A 22,217-nucleotide genomic window follows, 5' to 3' on the forward strand; every position below is an offset into this window, starting at 1 on the left:
TTGCAATGCATTAGCATTGTAATGCATTGCATTAGTGATCACACCCCCTGGGGTTCAACACCCCTAGGGGGTCTAATAAATGCAAAAAAAATAAAATAAAGTAAAAAAATAAATAAAATATAGAAAATTCAAATCCCCCCCCTTTCCCTAGAACACATATAAAACTAATATTGTGAAACATATACACATTAGGTAACCCTGTGTCCAAAAACGCCCGCTCTACCAATCTATAAAAATATTTTTTGTGTACGGTAAATGCTGTAGCTGGAAAACAAAGTTGTCTAACTGCCCCTTCCTTGAGACTGTTTTTTTTTTTTTCCCCCACTTGGAATTCAGCCTGGCTGAATATAGGGGATCTGCAGTGCTCCTATTCCGTCATGAAGGGGTACTGCAGATACGCTTATACAGCCAGGCTGAATTCCAAGTGGGAAAAAAAACACTCCTCAAGCTCAGAGAAGGGGCAGACAGACAACCAAAACACCCCCTCCCCTTCCCCAGCACCCAGCATCTACTGCACCCAAAAACTCCGACCATTTTAATTTTTGAAATTTTCCAGTAGCTGCTGCATTTCCCCCCTCGGCTTATACTCGAGTCAATAAGTTTTCCCAGTTTTTTGTGGTAAAATTAGGGGGGTCGGCTTATATTCGGGTCGGCTTATACTCGAGTATATACGGTATATAAAAGAAAACCTTAACAGTTAATTTTAAAAAACAAAAACCCTGAAATAATGATTTTTGGCATTTTTTCTTACAAAAAAAATGCTGTAAAAAGACAGACATACCCCATAAAAATTTTACACATCTCAGAAGATGGTGATCCATAAATAATTGATTCATGTCCCCAAATGGATTTTGTTCTACAAAAATAGTAGCACCTAAAAAAACAATAAAAATTTGGTATCACTGTTATCACACCCACAGAATAAGGGTTACATGTTACTTATGTTGTATGCTGTGCGGTAAAAAAATGAAAAGGTAAAAAGCTATGCCAGAATTGATTTTTTAATCCAACAAGAAAGAGTTAATAACATGTAATTAATAAGTTAAAGGGGCTCTATCACTAGGAAAAGTCATTTTTAACTAATCACACCTTTGCATAGCCCTTAGAAAGTCTATTTCACACCTACCTTTTGTATGTAGATTGCCTCAGTGTTTTCTGAATAAGTCCGTTTATATTCATATGCTAATTAGACTAGTGCACGATAGATGGTGCACACCTCTCCCTGCTGTTTTCTATGGGAGACTGCTGCTGCTGTGCTGATGACTCAGCTTCCTGTTTGATTCACACGCATAGAAGATAATGGGAGAGAGGAGGCTGCTGGGAACTTCCTGATCTGGCTGGAGGCTCATTAGCATATCAATAAAAACGGACTTATTCAGACACCACTGAAGCAATCTTCATACTATAGGTAGGTGTGGAATAGACTTTCTAAAGCCTGTGCAAGCATGTGATTAGTTAAAAATGACTTTTCCCAGTGATAGAGCCCCTTTAAAGGCACCCAAAAATGATTTCAATACAAAATGCATCTCATTCAGAAAAAAAAACAACCCTCATATGGCTATATAACCATAAAAATAAAAAAAAATAAAATATAGACACTCTCTGCTGGCACGTGCGCCATCACCCAAATTGCTTACTAACAGGGAATCCAGTACAGATTCCCTCTTAGTAAGCGATCGCTGCTTTCAGCTGTATGTCCAAATGCATGACCTCTGAGTGTGACCTCTGCCCCAGTGCAGGCCCAATGACATAAGTCATCAGCAAAAATAGAACGACGCCCGTCGACTCTTCATGGGACTTCAGGTAAGTATAATCGTGTGTGGGGGGACTACTGTGGAACATTTAAAATTGTGTGGGAATGGGGGATACTGTGGAGCATTTAATACTGTGTGGGGAGAGGGAGCTACTGTGCAGTATTTAATACTGTGTGGGGAAGGGGGCTACTGTGGAGAATTTATAACTGTGTGTGGGGGGGCTACTGTGGAGAATATAATGCTATGTGGGAGCCCAAAGTGGAGCACTTAATAATGTGAGGGGGGCTACTGTGCAGCATTAAATACTGTGTGGGAAGGGGGGCTACTGTGGAGTATTTAATACTCTGTGGGGAAGGGAGCTACTGTGGAACATATAATACTGTGTGGGGGCCTAAAGTGATGCATTTAATACTGTGTGGAGAGGGGGGCTACTGTGGAGAATTTAATACTGGGGGGGGCTACTGTGGAGCATTTAATACTGTGGAAGGAGGGGCTATTGTGGAGCACATAATACTGTATGGGGGAGGCCTCCTATGGAGCATATAATACTGTGGAAGGCTACAGTGGAACATACAGTTCTGTCTGGGGGCCCAAAATGGAGCATATAATACTGTGTATAGGCCACTGCGTGGAAGATTGTACTGTGTTGGGGCCACTATGGGGCAGATTGTACTGTGTGGGAGTCACTGTGAGGAAGATTGTACTGTGTGGGGTCCCTTCACTATTTATATCACAGAGTATCTGTTTTATAGACTTGATATTCGCACAGGTCATAATAATGTTGCATGGTCACTATAAAACAGATCCTGTGTAATGTAAATAGCGAACATTAATTGTTCAAAAGTACCAAATGCAGAGACCTTTACCTTTCAGTACAAGCTCTGTAAAGCCCCATTCACACGACTGTAATTTGTGGGTCTGAAATTGTGGATCCGCAGAGTATTAAAGGTTAAATTGCTGTGTTGGAGATAATTTATTGGGTTTTGGGTTGCAGTTTGGGCACTTGGTCTCAAAAAGGTTTGCCATTACTGACCTAGGGGATTCTACTTTTCTGGTACCTTAGAGGCTCCGCAAACATGACAGCATCCAGATACCAAAATTCTAAATTTGCACTCCTTCACCTCTGTTCCCAGCTGTGTACCCAAACTACAGTTTATGCCCACATGTATGACACTGTTGTACCTAGGATAATCTACTTAATATCATATATGGATGTCAAATGTTGGTATAAACTGCTGTTTGTGCACAGCCGGGTACAGATGGAAGGAGCGCTATTTTTGTTTTTTGGAACACAGATTTAGACTGTTTGGTTTTTGATTTCATGACACTTTTGCACAGCCCTGAAATGGAAGGAAAGTGGAATTACCTTACATGTGATCCCATTTGGGAAACTACACCCCTGATGGAATTTAACCAAAACAGGTTAAAACATTGTACTGATACTTTAGGGGCTCTGCAAATACAACATTGCACCTGAAAACTATTCTAGAATAATCTGCCCTCCAAAAGCCAAATGGCGCTTTTTCCATTTCAAGCCCCACATGTACCCATACAGCAGATACAGGGCCGCTTTAACCATAGAGAAAACGGTGTACTTCCACCGGGCCCTATGGTAGCGGGGTTCCCTTTGGACAGTGGGACAGTCCTACATTTGCTGTTCAGCTTTCCAGGGCAGCGAGTTTGAGCTACCCCAACTGTTGACAACTGTTTTTTTGAGTTTAAAAAAATATATATATATATATATATATATATATATATATATATATATATATGTAGTATGTACACACATAGTGCGGAATACGAAACTGTAGAGGCAACTTGGGGGGCATCACACTATGAGGACAACCCAGGGGGTGAGGGGACATAATATTATGTGGACAACCTAGGGGGTGGTGCAACACGAAACTGTGGTGGCAACCTGGGGTAAGGACATAATACTGTGGGGGCAACTTGAGGGGGGTACGTCAGTGTGAGGAGAAATGATACTGTTGGAGCAACCTGAGGTAAGGATATGATACTGTGGGGGCAACCTGAGTGGGACATGTCAGTGTAGGCGGCAACAAGAATTTGTAGGGGCAACCTGGAGGCCAATATGAATCTGTGGGGGGCACCCTGGAGGGGACCATTATAAAGGGTATATTGTATGAGGCCACAAGGAAGCCATTATACTGTTTGAGAGCCACTAAGTTGCGTTATACTATGTGGGGGCCATTGAGGGAACAGTATAATTTGTACAGGTCAGTTATTTCTAGGTGGTGGTGATGGGGAGGCCCACTTCTGAAATCTTCGCACAGGGTCCACCAATTTGTTAAAACTGCCCTGAGCAGATTACGAATATATATGGGGAATTGCCGCGGTCAGGAACATTTGTTTAACAATCTGTGGAGTGCTCTTTCTCCTTTACCCTCTTGTGAAAATGAAAACTGAGGATAAAAATGACATTTTAATAATTTTTCATTGACACATCCTAATGTTAATAAAATATTTGAATCGGCTGTAGCATCAAAATGCTCAATATACCCCTTGAAAAATTCTGTGAGGGGTATAATTTCCATAATGGGGTCAATTTTGTGGGTTTCCATTGTATTGGTACTTTAGGAGCTCTGTAAATAAGACGACATGGCACCTGAAAACTATTCCAGCAAAATCTTCTTTTCAAATGCCAGTTGTCGCTGCTTCTCTTCCATGCACTGCCGTATTCTGTGCTCTGGAGAGAATGCATAACAAACTGTGAGATGTATTTTCTCCTATACAACAACAAGATACAAGATACAAATGAGCTTTATTAGCGTTGGTGGTGGTGGAGGGGGGGGGTACAGGGTCCGTGGGTTGGGAGTTTGAGTGTCCTTAGGGTCTCGTCGTTCTTGTTTCGGGCGTGTGGGTGTCAGTGGGTATGGGGTAGACAGGTGATGGGGGGGGACTTAGTGATGTTTGGGTGGTGGGTGAGGGGTTTAATAGTCCATGGGGGATGGGTGGTTTGATAGTCCATGTATTGGACTCTGTAGTTGTTGGGGTCGTATTGGTCTCCATTCTTGTAATTGGGGGTTATGAGGCCTTTGTTCCAGTCTTGTGGGAAGTGAGTATGAGGGTGAAAAGCTTTGCCGGTGCCGCGTGTATTGCTGGAGGGCTGTGTTTGATCATCTCTGGTAGGATGCCGTCTGGGCCACTGGCTTTTCTGCTTTTTATCATGGTGATTCTTTCTTGTATGTCTTTTATGGTGATTGTTGAGACCAGAGGGTTCTGGTAGTCCTTGATAACTTTCTCCATATCTCTCAGTTTGGTGGTTATCTGTTGCTGTTCTAGGGTTAGGTATTCTTCAGGGATGTTTTTGTAGAGACCTCTGAAATAGTTGAGCCAGATGTTGCCATTTTGGATGTGGAGGAAGTTTTTCTTGGGCTTTGTGCCCATATGGTACCAGGTCTCCCAGAATGAGCTGTCTTTGATCTAGTTGCTCTATTTTGTGGGAGAGGTACCTCTGTTTCTTCTCTCTGAGGGTGCCTTTGTATCACTTGTCGTAGGCTTCCCTCGCCTCCTTGTTGTTGGGGTCTCTGTGTTTTTGGTTGGAGGCTGTTCTTAGGGTACGGCGTAATGCTCTGCAGTCGCTGTCGAACCATTTGTGGGACTGTTTGTTGGTTTGTTTTATGGGTTTGGTTCATTTCAGGCCTGCTAGTTCTGCTGTGGTCTGTAGGATGTACTTGAGACCCTTCACAGCTCTGCTGACTCCCTGTTGCTCTGGCTGATAGATGTTTGTATGGAAGTTTGTGAGCAGTGTCGTGATTTCGGGTCGGTTGGTTGTGTTGGTGTATTCCACGGCCTTGTGGTTGGCCCATTTGAAATGTCTTGGTAGGTTGTAGAGGCCGATCTGTTGGGGCTCCTGTGGGATTGTTTTGTTCATGTGTCATGTAGAGTAGGATCTGGTTGTGGTCTGATAGGTGAGAGTAAGGGGCGATTGTGAAGTCTTCAATGTGTGAATGTGTTAATCTTAGGGCTAAGTGAATGTATTATTGAAAAAAAAATGAAATGTCTAAATTTCACCTCCTGTAAAATTCATGTGAAGTGCAACTTTCCAAATGCTGCTTTGATTTATTTGACGGGTGCAGTTATGAAAAAAGGGTCATTTATGAGGGTTTCTAATATCTAGACCTTAAAAATTCCCTTCAGAACTGAAGTGGTCCCTAAAAATTAGCTTGGGGAATTTTCTTTTAAATCTGGAAGATTGCTGTTACATTTGTAAGCCTTCTAACATCCAAAATAAATTAAAGGATGATTGAAAGATGATGCCAATACGAAGCAAGATATGGTAGATAATATGTATTAATGGATTTGGATGATATGGGTATCTGCCTGAAAAGCAAATCATTTCACATTTTGAAAATTGTGATCAAATTTCCTAGTTTTGATCAATGTTTACCACTTACATGTAGTACAATGTGTCACATAAAACATTCTCAAAATCACTTGTTTAAGTTAAAGCATCTCAAAGTCATTGCCATATAAAGTGACATGTCTGTATTGAAAAATGAGGCTGTGTCCTTAAGTTACTTTTAGGCTGTGTTCTTAAGGGGTTAAAGTCATGTTTTGAAGCTGCATAGACAAGACTATAACAGAAAAGTATTTTGGTTTCTGTGGCTTCTTACTATTCAACAGATGTGAAGAGAGATTTCAGTTAAAATATAAAACCTCAGGAGACGGATCCATCACAAGATTATGCTTCAACTGCTTTAATCATTTAAAGGTGCAGTGGTTTCTTAGATCGGCAGCCAGGGCTCCACGATGAGCTACGTTTGTCCACCTGTCAATGTGTCCAGCACAGGAATGATTGAAGCTGAGCTGCATTTTACGTTGAATGAAGGAATGTACAGTGCATGCAAAAGTATTCTCACATTTTGTCACCTTACAACCACAAACTTAAACGTGTTTTATTGAGATTTTAAGTGATAGACCAACACAAAGTAACAGATACTTGTGAAATGGAACAAGAATGATACATGGTTTTCAAAATTTTACAAAAAAAAATCTGAAAAGTGTGACATGCAAAAGTATTCAGCCCCTATATCAATACTTTGTAGGGCCACCTTTCGCTGCAATTACAATTGCTAGTTTTTGGGGTATGTCTCTACCAGCTTTGCACATCTAGAGACTGAGATTTTTGCCCATTCTTCTTTGCAAAATAGCTCAAGCTCAGCCAGATTGGATGGAGAGCGTCTGTGAACAGCCATTTTCATGTCTTTCCACAGATTCTCAATGGGATTTAGGTCTGGACTGTGACTGTGCCGTTCTAAAACATGAATATTGTTTGATCTAAACCATTCTACTGTAGCTCTGGCTTATGCTTAGGCCATTGTCTTGCAGGAAGGTGAATTCACAGTCCCACAGTGAATTCGCTGCCTCCAGCAGGTTTTCTTCCAGGATTGCCCTGTATTTAGATCCATCCATCTTCCCATCAACTCTAACCAGCTTCCCTGTCCCTGCTGAAAAAAAGCATCCTAACACCATGATGCTGCCACCACCATGTTTCACATTGTGGATGGTGTGTTCAGAGGGATGAGCAGTGTTATGTTTCCGCTACACATAGCGCTTTGCATTTAGGACAAAAAGTTCAACTTTGTTCTCATCTGACCAGAGCACCTTCTTGTATATGTTCGCTGTGTCCCCTCTATGACTTGTGGGAAACTGCAAACAGCACTTCTTATGTCTTTCTTTCAACAATGGCTTTCTTCCTGCCACTCTTCCATAAAGACCAGATTTGGGGAGTGCATGACTTATAGTTGTCCTGTGGAAAGATTCTCCCACCTGAGCTGTGGATTTCTGCAGCATCTCCAGAGTGACCATGAGCATCTTGGCTTCTCTTCTGACTAGTGCTCTCCTTGCTTGATCTGTCATTTTAGGTGGACGGCCATGCTCCTAGGGATGCTCAAAGCTTGGGATATGTTTGTATGACCTAACCTTGCTTTAAAAACTCTCCAATTTTATGATCTGTCTGGTGAGTTCCTAGGTCTTCATGATGCTGTTTGTTCACTAATGTTCTCTAACAAACCACTGAGTCTTTCACAGAACAGGTGTGTTTATACTGAGACTAAATTACACACAGCTGGACCTTGAAGGCAATTGTGTGCACTTGATTTTATTTAGGGGTATCAGAGTACAGGGGGCTGAATACTTTTACAAATCACACTTTTCACATTTTTATTTGATTGAAATTTTGAAAACCATGTATCATTTTTATTCCACTTCACAATCATCTGCTACTTTGTGTTGGTTATCACTTAAAATCACAATAAAATACATTTAAGTTTGTGGTTGTAAGGTGACAAAATGTGAAAAAGTTCAAGGGGTACGAAGACTTTTGCAAGCCACTGTATAGTCAATATAGGCTATTGAATATATATTGAATATCAGATTATTAACACTAAGGCTACGGCCCCACGTAGCAAAATACAGCAAAAAAAAATGTTGCGGAAAAAAAGAAACTGTAGAAACATAGTGTTTTTTATTGCGTTTTTCAGTAAATTTTCCTCTTCGGACTTTCAGGTTTTGCTCTAATACAAATCAATACAAAAGTGGATTAAAGTTTAGCTATTTATTCAGATACCAAAGGGGTAGGAGAAAGGAGAAGACTAGTAAGAACCATAAGCATCCCAGAATTTTCTCATGAAATCTTCTCATGAAATAGTACAGTCCTATGAAAAAGTTTGGGCACCCCTATTAATCTTAATAATTTTTAGTTCTAAATATTTTGGTGTTTGCAACAGCCATTTCAGTTTGATATATCTAATAACTGATGGACACAGTAATATTTCAGGATTGAAATGAGGTTTATTGTACTAACAGAAAATGTGCAATATGCATTAAACCAAAATTTGACCGGTGCAAAAGTATGGGCACCTCAACAGAAAAGTAACATTAATATTTAGTAGATCCTCCTTTTGCAAAGATAACAGCCTCTAGTCGCTTCCTGTAGCTTTTAATCAGTTCCTGGATCCTGGATGAAGATATTTTGGACCATTCCTCTTTACAAAACAATTCAAGTTCAGTTAAGTTTGATGGTCGCCGAGCATGGACAGCCTGCTTCAAATCATCCCAAAGATGTTCAATGATATTCAGGTCTGGGGACTGGGATGGCCATTCCAGAACATTGTAATTGTTCCTCTGCATGAATGCCTGAGGATTTGGAGCGGTGTTTTGGATCATTGTCTTGCTGAAATATCCATCCCCGGCGTAACTTCAACTTCATCACTGATTCTTGAACATTATTCTCAAGAATCTGCTGATACTGAGTGGAATCCATGCGACCCTCAACTTTAACAAGATTCCCGGTGCCGGCATTGGCCACACAGCCCCAAAGCATGATGGGACCTCCACCAAATTTTACAGTGGCTAGCAACTGTTTTTCTTGGAATGCTGTTTTTTTTGGACACCATGCAGAACGCCTTTTTGTATGACCAAACAACTCAATCTTTGTTTCATCAGTCCACAGGACCTTCTTCTAAAATGAAGCTGGCTTTTTCAAATGTGCTTTTGCATACCTCAGGCAATGGTGGTGTGGTGTGCTTGCAGAAATGGCTTCTTTCTCATCACTCTCCCATACAGCTTCTCCCTGTGCAAAGTGCGCTGTATTGTTGACCGATGCACAGTGACACTATCTGTAGCAAGATGATGCTGCAGCTCTTTGGAGGTGGTCTGTGGCTTGTCCTTGACTGTTCTCACCATTCTTCTTCTCTGCCTTTCTGATATTTTTCTTGGCCTGCCACTTCTGGGCTTAACAAGAACTGTCCCTGTGGTCTTTCATTTCCTTACTATGTTCCTCACAGTGGAAACTGACAGGTTAAATCTCTGAGACAACTTTTTGTATACTTCTTCTCAACAACTATGTTGAACAATTTTTGTTTTCAGATCATTTGAGAGCGGGCTGTCCATGCTCGGCGACCATCAAACTTAACTGAACTTGAATTGTTTTGTAAAGAGGAATGGTCCAAAATACCTTCATCCAGGATCCAGGAACTGATTAAAAGCTACAGGAAGCAACTAGAGGCTGTTATCTTTGCAAAAGGAGGATCTACTAAATATTAATGTCACTTTTCTGTTGAGGTGCCCATACTTTTGCATCGGTCAAATTTTGGTTTAATGCATATTGCACATTTTCTGTTAGTACAATAAACCTCATTTCAATCCTGAAATATTACTGTGTCCATCAGTTATTAGATATATCAAACTGAAATGGTTGTTGCAAACACCAAAATATTTTGAACTAAAAATGATTAAGATTAATAGGGGTGCCCAAACTTTTTCATAGGACTGTATATGGAAGCATAAAATGTGTTATGTATCACAGAATGGTATCTGTAGTTACAAAATAACATTTGGTATGACATAATTGTATGTTGTTTCACATATATTGCCATATATGTTTATTCGAGTGGAAGTCAGTCTTATTTTTTCCCAATTATGTGCAAGTTTTAAAATAAGATATAGTAATATAAGATAAGATGATCCTTTAACAGTCCCACCATGGGAAAATTCAGTGTGTTACAGCAACATGAATAATACAGTAATATATTTCAAGAAAGAACACATATAAGCTCAGAATAGCAGATAGAAAAGATACTAGGAGTCATAGCAAGAAAAGACTTCAGGATCATTTAGTTTTCTGTGCAGAGTGATCTTCATTTAGCCTGATGTTGATTATTCTGCCTGACCACGGTTGGGAGGAAGGATCTCCGATAATGCTCCTCACACATGGGGTGAGGCAGCCGGTCACTGACAGTACTGCCCAGCGCTGTCGCAGTCTCATACATGGGATGGGAGTTGTTTTCCAGCATATATCTTATTTCCATATCTCTTCATAATTCTTGTATCGTACAAATGGCCTAATTCTGAATGAGAATAGTGGGCCTCATAGAAACACCATATAATGGCACACCAAAGCCCTATGGAACTCTACATGGTGCCATATTTTGTGTGTGAACATTATCACTTAAAAAGAGAATTATTCCATTTAAAAATGCTTCTTAAAGGGATTGTCTCATCCTGGCACCACGTCAACTGAGCCAAAGAGGAAACAGAAATGTAGTTTTACATTACAGTGAATTCATTTGAATGGCTGTCCATGTAATACAAGGACTTGGAGAACAGAAGTTAGGCTCCTTTCCCACGGAGTAACGCACTGCGCATTCAGACACATATACACGTGTCACAGTGTGATCACTCAAAACAGATCCCATTCACTTCAATGTGTGCCGACTCACGCGCGCTACACATTGAAATCAAAGGGTTTAAAAAGCCTTCCATTGATTTCAATGTGTAGCACCTGTAAGCCGGCACACATTGAAGTGAATGGGATCTGTTTTGAGCACTCACACTCTGACACGTGTATACGTGTCTGAATGCACGGTGCATTACTCCGTGGGAAGGGAGCCTTACTCTCAGAGATCAACTCATATGGGCAAGTCCCAGGATAGGAACCTTCTTTATGACATTCATAAAATCTTAGAAAGCATATGGATTGAGTTGCCTTCAGCACAAATGAAGCTCATGAAAAAAAATTTGGGACAGAATTTTGTTATTACACAATTTAGAACAAATCATTTTTTCTCAAAAAGATTTATAGTATATCTGTGACAAAATTTGGGTTTAACCTGACCCCATTCATGTGCCTTACATCTACGATTTCTTTTTTTACTACAAACACATACTATTACTAGTGAAGGTTAGAACTGAAGCTCATTTATATTCTATGGCTTTTTTTGGCCACTTCCTTTTCCTAGATAAAGGCATCCCCTCTGTTTAGGTATCTCACAATCCTTTCAGAAGCAAAATCATCTACACGTGGAGTTTTTTTTCAAATATTATTACCATGGTGTTTTCTGAAGACAATGAAGTTACAACCCATCTGGATTACGATGTAAGTAGATCTTAATATATTGCTTTCAAATTTGTGTCAGATTATGAAACTTTTAAGAAATGTACAAGAAAAGGTTGTAAAAGGTAAATTTCTCAGGAGCTTGTGTCTGTTTTTCTATATTACTGATATTTGTCACATGGCTGTTACATGAAAATATTCTGAAAGTTGTAGTTGCATTTGTATTGTCGCTCATGGTATCAATCAGTTGTTATGACAGCTGTAAAAGTGTGTAACGTAGGTGTATGTATACAATACACATTATTAGCATTATTAAATATAGTCCCCTAAAGATACACCCGTCATTGTCCTGCACAGCCGTCTAACCGCTTACCTGACTATATAATATTATTAGAATTATATTATATTTTTTTCTTTTAGAACAGATTATTGTGTGTAAATCTTTGTTCTTTTTAAATACAGAAATACGTTTTTCTTACAAATAATGTTATTTTGATTTCTTTGTGTACATCAATTGTCCTTTTTTTATTTCATATGATTTTACTTTTTGTGTAAATTTCATCTTATTTTAAAGGAGCTTTCTGGGCTGAAGAGAAATTCAGGCTCGGTCTGGTGCTGAACTCTGTAGCCCTTGAATAGGAGCAGACCTGCTTCTACTTCCATCCACTGTATAGGTTGTAGTAAGGGACCCCCATCTGGAACAGTTGGTCTCCCCAGGGTTCTCTTTTCACCATTGTGATACTGAGAATAGCATATCAATATCAAATATACCCCCAGTCTGGGAAAAAAATGATTTATTTATTTATTTATTTATTTATTTTTAATAACATTTTTGGCAAATTTTTGAAAAGAATATAAAAGTCAAAAAAAGCAGTGAATGTGTCATAGACATTAGGTGCAAACCATAAATACACAATAGAAAGACTCAAGAGTGTAGTTCTTTTTCTTAGCAAATTAGAAAACCTCCTTTAGGGAGCATTCACACGATGTTACGCTCCGCTCATTCTGAACTTAAAATCCGTTCAGAATGAGCGCGTAAGAAGCAGCTACCATTGATTTGAATGGGTGCCGGCGTGTCGGCATACACACGCTACCCATTCAAATCAATGGGTAGTGCTACCGATTCAAATTAACGGGAAGAACCACTGCGTGATCGCATTGTGGTTCTTTCCGCAGCGCTTTTAAGAGAAAGTTCACAGAGTTTTCCTCTGCGGACTTTTTCTTAACATTATATCTACGGGAAAGCCGCCAGCGTTTCCGTAGATATAATTGACATGCTGCGATTTGCAAAGCCGCCACGGCTCTGCAAATCACAGCGTGGACACGCTGCGATCTTTTCCGCAAAGTGGGGATGGGATTAGCATGAATCCCATCCACTTTGCCTGCACTGCGATTTTTCCCGCAACGTCTCCACTGCGGGCAAATCGCAGCGTTTCCGGTCCATGGGGCCCCGGTCTTAGGCTATAGGCACATGTTGAAATGCTTTTTTGTTACCTTTTGCTGCGATTTTATATATGTTTAACTTTAGATACAGTACAACTGAGAGACAACAAGTTGTCTATGAATTGCTGAACAATCCAACTTTTGCTTAACAAAAAAATTAAAGTGTAGAGTCCATCATATAAATATTAGACTGTGTTGGAAATTTTCTGTTTGACATAAAGTAGCTTTGAGTCTTGTTGCAATTTTCCCCTGATGCTTAACAGCATTGTATCCCCGTGTAGCTAAATACTTACAAGTAGAGATGAGCGAACAGTGTTCTATCGAACACATGTTCGATCGGATATCAGGGTGTTCGCCATGTTCGAATCGAATCGAACACCACGTGGTAAAGTGCGCCAAAATTCGATTCCCCTCCCACCTTCCCTGGCGCCTTTTTTGCACCAATAACAGCGCAGGGGAGGTGGGACAGGAACTACGACACTGGGGGCATTGAAAAAAATTGGAAAAAGTCATTGGCTGCCGAAATCAGGTGACCTCCATTTTAGACGAATAGTGGATTTCAAATCCGGGTCATATGAGAATGTGAACTTTGTGACTATGAGACAGGGATAGCTGTACAGGCAGGGATAGCTAGGGATAACCTTTATTTAGGGGGGAATGTTATTAAAAATAACTTTTTGGGGCTCTATCGGGTGTGTAATTGTGATTTTTGTGAGATAAACTTTTTCCCATAGGGATGCATTGGCCAGCGCTGATTGGCCGAATTCCGTACTCTGGCCAATCAGTGCTGGCCAATGCATTCTATTAGCTTGATGAAGCAGAGTGTGCACAAGGGTTCAAGTGCACCCTCGGCTCTGATGTAGCAGAGCCGAGGCTGCACAAGGGTTCAAGCGCACCCTCGGCTCTGATGTAGGAGAGCCGAGGGTGCACTTGAACCCTTGTGCACCCTCAGCTCTGCTACATCAGAGCCGAGGGTGCGCTTGAACCCTTGTGCACACTCTGCTTCATCAAGCTAATAGAATGCATTGGCCAGCGCTGATTGGCCAATGTATTCTATTAGCCTGATGAAGTAGAGCTGAATGTGTGTGCTAAGCACACACATTCAGCTCTACTTCATCGGGCTAATAGAATGCATTGGCCAGCGCTGATTGGCCAGAGTACGGAACTCGACCAATCAGCGCTGGCTCTGCTGGAGGAGGCGGAGTCTAAGATCGCTCCACACCAGTCTCCATTCAGGTCCGACCTTAGACTCCGCCTCCTCCGGCAGAGCCAGCGCTGATTGGCCGAAGGCTGGCCAATGCATTCCTATGCGAATGCAGAGACTTAGCAGTGCTGAGTCAGTTTTGCTCAACTACACATCTGATGCACACTCGGCACTGCTACATCAGATGTAGCAATCTGATGTAGCAGAGCCGAGGGTGCACTAGAACCCCTGTGCAAACTCAGTTCACGCTAATAGAATGCATTGGCCAGCGCTGATTGGCCAATGCATTCTATTAGCCCGATGAAGTAGAGCTGAATGTGTGTGCTAAGCACACACATTCAGCACTGCTTCATCACGCCAATACAATGCATTAGCCAGTGCTGATTGGCCAGAGTACGGAATTCGGCCAATCAGCGCTGGCTCTGCTGGAGGAGGCGGAGTCTAAGGTCGGACCTGAATGGAGACTGGTGTGGAGCGATCTTAGACTCCGCCTCCTCCAGCAGAGCCAGCGCTGATTGGTCGAGTTCCGTACTCTGGCCAATCAGCGCTGGCCAATGCATTCTATTAGCCCGATGAAGTAGAGCTGAATGTGTGTGCTTAGCACACACATTCAGCTCTACTTCATCAGGCTAATAGAATACATTGGCCAATCAGCGCTGGCCAATGCATTCTATTAGCTTGATGAAGCAGAGTGTGCACAAGGGTTCAAGCGCACCCTCGGCTCTGATGTAGCAGAGCCGAGGCTGCACAAGGGTTCAAGTGCACCCTCGGCTCTCCTACATCAGAGCCGAGGGTGCGCTTGAACCCTTGTGCAGCCTCGGCTCTGCTACATCAGAGCCGAGGGTGCGCTTGAACCCTTGTGCACACTCTGCTTCATCAAGCTAATAGAATGCATTGGCCAGCACTGATTGGCCAGAGTACGGAATTCGGCCAATCAGCGCTGGCCAATGCATTCTATTAGCCCGATGAAGTAGAGCTGAATGTGTGTGCTAAGCACACACATTCAGCACTGCTTCATCACGCCAATACAATGCATTAGCCAGTGCTGATTGGCCAGAGTACGGAATTCGGCCAATCAGCGCTGGCTCTGCTGGAGGAGGCGGAGTCTAAGATCGCTCCACACCAGTCTCCATTCAGGTCCGACCTTAGACTCCGCCTCCTCCAGCAGAGCCAGCGCTGATTGGCCGAATTCCGTACTCTGGCCAATCAGCACTGGCTAATGCATTGTATTGGCTTGATGAAGCAGTGCTGAATGTGTGTGCTTAGCACACACATTCAGCTCTACTTCATCGGGCTAATAGAATGCATTGGCCAGCGCTGATTGGCCGAATTCCGTACTCTGGCCAATCAGCACTGGCTAATGCATTGTATTGGCTTGATGAAGCAGTGCTGAATGTGTGTGCTTAGCACACACATTCAGCTCTACTTCATCGGGCTAATAGAATGCATTGGCCAGCGCTGATTGGCCGAATTCCGTACTCTGGCCAATCAGCACTGGCTAATGCATTGTATTGGCTTGATGAAGCAGTGCTGAATGTGTGTGCTTAGCACACACATTCAGCTCTACTTCATCGGGCTAATAGAATGCATTGGCCAATCAGCGCTGGCCAATGCATTCTATTAGCGTGAACTGAGTTTGCACAGGGGTTCTAGTGCACCCTCGCTTCTGCTACATCAGATTGCTACATCTGATGTAGCAGTGCCGAGTGTGCATCAGATGTGTAGTTGAGCAAAACTGACTCAGCACTGCTAAGTCTGCATTCGCATAGGAATGCATTGGCCAGCCTTCGGCCAATCAGCGCTGGCTCTGCCGGAGGAGGCGGAGTCTAAGGTCGGACCTGAATGGAGACTGGTGTGGAGCGATCTTAGACTCCGCCTCCTCCAGCAGAGCCAGCGCTGATTGGCCGAATTCCGTACTCTGGCCAATCAGCACTGGCTAATGCATTGTATTGGCTTGATGAAGCAGTGCTGAATGTGTGTGCTTAGCACACACATTCAGCTCTACTTCATCGGGCTAATAGAATGCATTGGCCAGCGCTGATTGGCCGAATTCCGTACTCTGGCCAATCAGCACTGGCTAATGCATTGTATTGGCTTGATGAAGCAGTGCTGAATGTGTGTGCTTAGCACACACATTCAGCTCTACTTCATCGGGCTAATAGAATGCATTGGCCAATCAGCGCTGGCCAATGCATTCTATTAGCGTGAACTGAGTTTGCACAGGGGTTCTAGTGCACCCTCGGCTCTGCTACATCAGATTGCTACATCTGATGTAGCAGTGCCGAGTGTGCATCAGATGTGTAGTTGAGCAAAACTGACTCAGCACTGCTAAGTCTGCATTCGCATAGGAATGCATTGGCCAGCCTTCGGCCAATCAGCGCTGGCTCTGCCGGAGGAGGCGGAGTCTAAGGTCGGACCTGAATGGAGACTGGTGTGGAGCTATCTTAGACTCCGCCTCCTCCAGCAGAGCCAGCGCTGATTGGTCGAGTTCCGTACTCTGGCCAATCAGCACTGGCCAATGCATTTCTATGGGGAAAAGTTAGCTTGCGAAAATCGCAAACTGACAGGGATTTCCATGAAATAAAGTGACTTTTATGCCCCCAGACATGCTTCCCCTGCTGTCCCAGTGTCATTCCAGGGTGTTGGTATCATTTCCTGGGGTGTCATAGTGGACTTGGTGACCCTCCAGACACGAATTTGGGTTTCCCCCTTAACGAGTTTATGTTCCCCATAGACTATAATGGGGTTCGAAACCCATTCGAACACTCGAACAGTGAGCGGCTGTTCGAATCGAATTTCGAACCTCGAACATTTTAGTGTTCGCTCATCTCTACTTACAAGTAGTGATTAGATAGACAAGATGCCATTGATCAGATATAGCCATAAGGAGTCCAGGACCTCTACTACAAATATGCTCATAAAGCCCCCCTTTCATGGTGAATGGTATTCCAATAAAGCTTGAGTGCCTAATGATATATTTATATAGCAAGGTCTGACCTTTTACCCTCACTGGTAAAGATTTATTTTTGTACTTAAAATAGTCTAGATGTATCGGAGACTGACTCATTCTGAAAGATCCAAAGGTGAAGTTCAAACCATTGTGTGTGTATACTGAGTTACAAATATGACATTTAAAAGAAAACCGTGAAACTGATAGAAATAAAAACCAACATATAATGGCTCTATTCTGTATGGAGCCATAATAAGGTGCAAGAACTGTCTACTGTATCTCTGTATGCCTCAGGCTTCATACAGCTGCACAGACGTTTTATACAGGGCCGGTATTAGGGGGGGCAAACTGGGCAATTGCCCACGGCCCACATCCTCAGAGGCCCATGGGATTCGGTGGCTTGAATTCAGGGAGCTCCACTGTTGTATCAGCGTGCTTTGATTTTCTGTGCACGTCAATATTGCTTAATTCTATGTCAGAACAGGGAGCTGAAAAGTCCCTACTATACCATAGAAGACTGCTGGTAACTCACTGGATGTCGTGGCACAGGTGGTGTGATGACATCACTGCAATGTGTCACCTGTGCTACTACTACAGGGAGAGTCTTTGGCTGCTCTGCTCATCATGAGAGCATGGGAAGGAGAGTACAAGAATTATTGTTTTCTGGTAAGGGAAAGGGATTACCTGCTAAGGGGGCAAACTATTATTTATAGTGGGGAACTATTTATAGGAGAACTATTAAATATAAGGGGGCTAGTATTTATAATGGAGGAACTATTATACATAATGGGCAGTATTATAAGAGGGGAATTTTTATACATAAGGAGAGCTGTTATAAGAGAGAAATTGTATATAAGGGGGACTGTTATATATATGAGAGGTCTTTTATAGGAGAGGAACTATTGCATATAAGGAGTGCTATTATAAGAAAGGAATTATATATAAGGAGGCGATTATGAAGGGTGACTGTTATATATAAAGGGGGCTATTATAGGAGAGGACCTATTATATATGGGGAGACTCATATATAAGGGGCTATTATGTATAAGGGAGGAACTATTATATGTAAGGAGGAGTCTATATATAAATGGTGAACTGTTATTTATAAGGCTGCCTTCACACGGAGTAACGCCGGGCTTGTAAAAATCCTCATTCACAGCCGTACACGCGTGCGCAGTGGACGGCTCCTGAACACTTCCCATTCACTTCAATGGAACGCTCGTAACGCCGGCTTTATGAGCGCTCCCATTGAAGTGAATGGGAAGTGTTCGGGAGCCTTCCGCAGCGCTCACGTGTATGGCTGTGCATGAGGATTTTTACAAGCCCGGCGTTACTCCGTGTGAAGGCAGCCTAAGGGGGCTACTGTGTATAAGGTGGATGCTATAAGGGTAAGACTGTTATATATAAGGGGGCTAGTATGTATAAGGGAAGAACTATTTATAATTGGGTTATTGTTTATAAGGGAAGAAACTAATAAATATAAGGGGGCTATTATAAGGGGGAAACATATAAGGCGGGGTATTATTTTTAAGGGAAGAACTATTTATAATAGGTCTATAATAATGGGGCACATTATATAGAGGCGGCTATTATAATGTGGTCACTTTTATTTATAGGAGGGTATTGTTATAGGGGCAATTATTTATAAGAGTGTAACATCTCTGCCTGTTCGGGTCACTGCACCACCCTCTGCTCGTGAGCTGCGGCGCAGGAGGCGTGTGCAGTTTGGTTCATGGCTTAAAGTTTTTGGTCGCACTGTGTGAACACGGCTCTAGTGCTGTGATTGTATTCGCACCACACCCGTCTTCTGCCCTTGTTTGTCTCTGCTCCTCTAATGGTTAATCTGACCTTGCCCTGTGATTGACAGCCTGCCTTCCTGTCAACTCCATGGGCGGGTTCTTCCTCCCTATATAACATTGGCTCTCATTCACTCCAGTGCTTGCTATTGCCATGTGCATACTTGCTCTTTACTGTCTTTTTTTTCTTACACTATTATCCTTGACCTTTGGCTTTCCTCACTGACTATTCTTTGGACTCCGATTTGGCACTGCATCGCTCGACTGTTACTGACCCTTGGCTAGCTGACCTCTCTTTGTTGTTGTCCGTCTTGTCTGCGTTTTGTGTCTCACCTATACAGGGAGGGACTGTCTTCGTGGTTGCCGCCTATTACGTAGGATAGGGCCTGGCAATAGGCAGGGTCAGTTGGTGGCTTCAGCTTAGGGCTCACTGTCTCTTGTGTCCTGTCCCAGGGTTTAAACAGTTACTGGGGAATTGATGTCCTAGCAATTCCCTTACAAAGAGGGTGAATAGTGATAATGTGGACAATTATTTATAAGAGCGCTAATACAGATAATGTGGACTATTTCTAAGGTGAACTATTTATGAGAGGGCTATTATTAATAAGGGGGAGTATTTATATTGGAGCGCTGTTATTTATGAGGGGAGCTATTGCTGATAATGAGAAACTATTACTGATATGTGGCACTGTTTATAAGCAGGGACTATTATTTATAAGGAGGTGCTATAATAACTGATGAGGACGTGCAAAAATCTATTAGACGGTACAAAGGTGGTAATTTAAATTCAGCATTTGGGGCCCCGATTTTAATTTTGTCCAGGGCTCCAGTTTGTCTAAAACTGGCCCTGTTTTTATTTGTATTATTGCAACATAAAAATGTTATAGTCCCTTGATTCCAGTGCTCAAGCAATAATGCCAGTGGCCCCATATATAGCCATTGCAACTAATCCTGGCTTCAGAGGTCACGTGCAGTAATTGTTTATGTCATTTCTGCAATGCAGGGACCTCTTTAGCTCAAGAAAGAGCCATAAAAAAGAGCCAAAATGGGTGTAAATGGGTTAGTTAATCTCCAATGTTTTCTTTTCTACTTGTGTCTAAATGTAAACTCGGAATACTGTTGTATCCCTGTTATCAGATTGTGTGAGATCAAGTGCTCAGGTTACATACTTAGGGTGCATTCACACGGAGAAAAATGGTGAGGAATTTGGTGTGCAATTTCAGCGCTGAAAAAAAAGCCTCCCATTGACTTCAATGGGTTCCTTTTTCTGCTAGCAGAAAAGGGAACCCATTAAAGTCAAAGCGAGGCTTTTTTTTTTCAGCGCTGAAATTCCACACCAAATTCTTCACCATTGTTAATGGACCCTAAGAGCCCAGAACTACTTGGGTTTTCCCATAAAAGTAAATTATACCCTCCATTACAATGGGAATGCCAGTGTTTTGCTATCTCTGGCACTCCCATTGAAATGAATAGAGTGGTGCATGTGCTGACAACCACTACATTCAGAACGAAGGGCAAAAGTGGATCCCCACTGATCTGCAAGATTCCCAATCCTATGTATAGGCGGTAACTTGCTTTTGTGGAAAAACCCCTTTAAATCATATGAAAGCAGAATGGCACTAATCCCCTATCTGTTTAAATGTTAAAGTATATATGTGAGAATGAAAAAAATGTCTCTTCAACCTTTGCCAGATCTCTTTCAAATTGAAGTTCCAATGTAATATACAGTAAAGAAGACATTCTCTGCAGAATATTAATAACTGTTTGCAATTGTTTCTCTAGGATTACACATCCAACAATGTGGAAACTGAACCTTGTGAGCCGAATGGGACATTTCTTGGATATTTTCTTCCAGCAGCCTTAACAATTGTATTTCTATTGGATCTAATAGGAAATGGATTGGTGCTGATGATACTAATGAGCAGACGAACCTCCTGGCATCTAGCAGATTACTATCTGTTCCAGCTGGCCTTGTCAGATCTTCTTCTTGGTGTCACTCTACCATTTTGGGCTGTTCAGTATGGCTATGGTTGGTCGTTTGGTCAAGTTCCTTGTAAAATATTGGGAGCTCTTTTCACCATAAATATGTATAGTAGTATTTTACTCCTAGTTTGCATCAGTTTGAGTCGTTACTTCTCCATTGTCCATGCAGTGGAACTTCATAAAAAGCAACATCGCAACCACACAATCGTGATCTGTGTTTTTGTCTGGGGGTTATCTTGCTTTCTTTCGTGGCATGAATTTTATTATCGAGCGGTTGATAATCCACTGACTGATAAATTAATCTGCAACTATAAGTTTGACCCAGAAAAATCAAACTCATTAAGGATTGCATTACAACTTACAGAACTCACTATTGCTTTCATTGCCCCATTGATTCTTATGTTGTTCTTCTACTCTCGAATATTTTGTACTCTTCAAGGATCTCGGTTAAATCACTCCAGAAGGTCTCAGGTGGTAATTGTTGTTCTCCTACTAGTTTTCTTCTTCTGCTGGGCACCATATAAATCCTTTCTGCTCATCGATACTCTTCAAAGAATGGGATACATTTCCAGGAACTGCCAATTTGAAAAGATGTTGGACATTGGCCTGGTGGTTAGTGAGGCACTGGGCCTTTCTCATGTCTGCATAAACCCAATTATATACGCCTTTGTTGGGGTTAAATTTAGGAAAGAAATTTTAAGAGTTTTCAAAAAGTTAAGTGATCGGGTGGTCAATTCCAGTATGGTTCTTTCTAGGGAGGGAACAATCTTTACTGATTCTAATCCTTCATATTCCAAAATTATGTAATTCCAGGTTATAAGATTTATGAGAGTCTATAAAAATTATATTAGAAAATTTCTGTAGTTTAAATATGTTGGATGTTAATTTTCAATACGTGTCAGGTCTCTCGTGATGATGCCCACCATTGAAGGGGCTATATGTAGTTGTAAAAAAATATTTGTTTTTTAGGAGTTGCTTCACTCTTGCCCATTAGCTATTTCTATTTCTATTCATAGCTTATGGATAAAATGCCATTATATCTACAGAAACACAGAACTTTCATGTACAACCCTTTGATGGTAAATATCACTTAAATGGAGGTATCCATTTTACATGCTTGCTTTATGTCTAAGGTGTCCACTGATCATAAGTAGGATATTCTGCTGTTGCAAAACCACCCCCTCCAAGTCCTGACCTGTACTTGAGAGACAGTGTTTAATTGTATAAC

General features: G+C 41.9%; 1 protein-coding gene across 1 annotated transcript in view; it reads left to right on the top strand.

The window, feature by feature from the left end:
- The window catches only part of LOC142210017 (C-X-C chemokine receptor type 3-2-like), a 45,831-nt gene extending 24,035 nt beyond the window's left edge, over nt 1-21,796 (top strand). Inside the window, exon 4 of the mRNA XM_075279047.1 lies at nt 20,789-21,796. Within this exon, the coding sequence (XP_075135148.1) occupies nt 20,789-21,796 (1,008 nt within the window). The remainder of the gene's footprint in view (nt 1-20,788) is intronic.
- The last annotated feature ends 421 nt before the right edge of the window (nt 21,797-22,217 follow it).

This window comes from Leptodactylus fuscus, chromosome 6 (genome assembly GCF_031893055.1).
Source record: "Leptodactylus fuscus isolate aLepFus1 chromosome 6, aLepFus1.hap2, whole genome shotgun sequence".
In the NCBI taxonomy this organism is placed as follows: Eukaryota; Metazoa; Chordata; class Amphibia; order Anura; family Leptodactylidae; genus Leptodactylus; species Leptodactylus fuscus.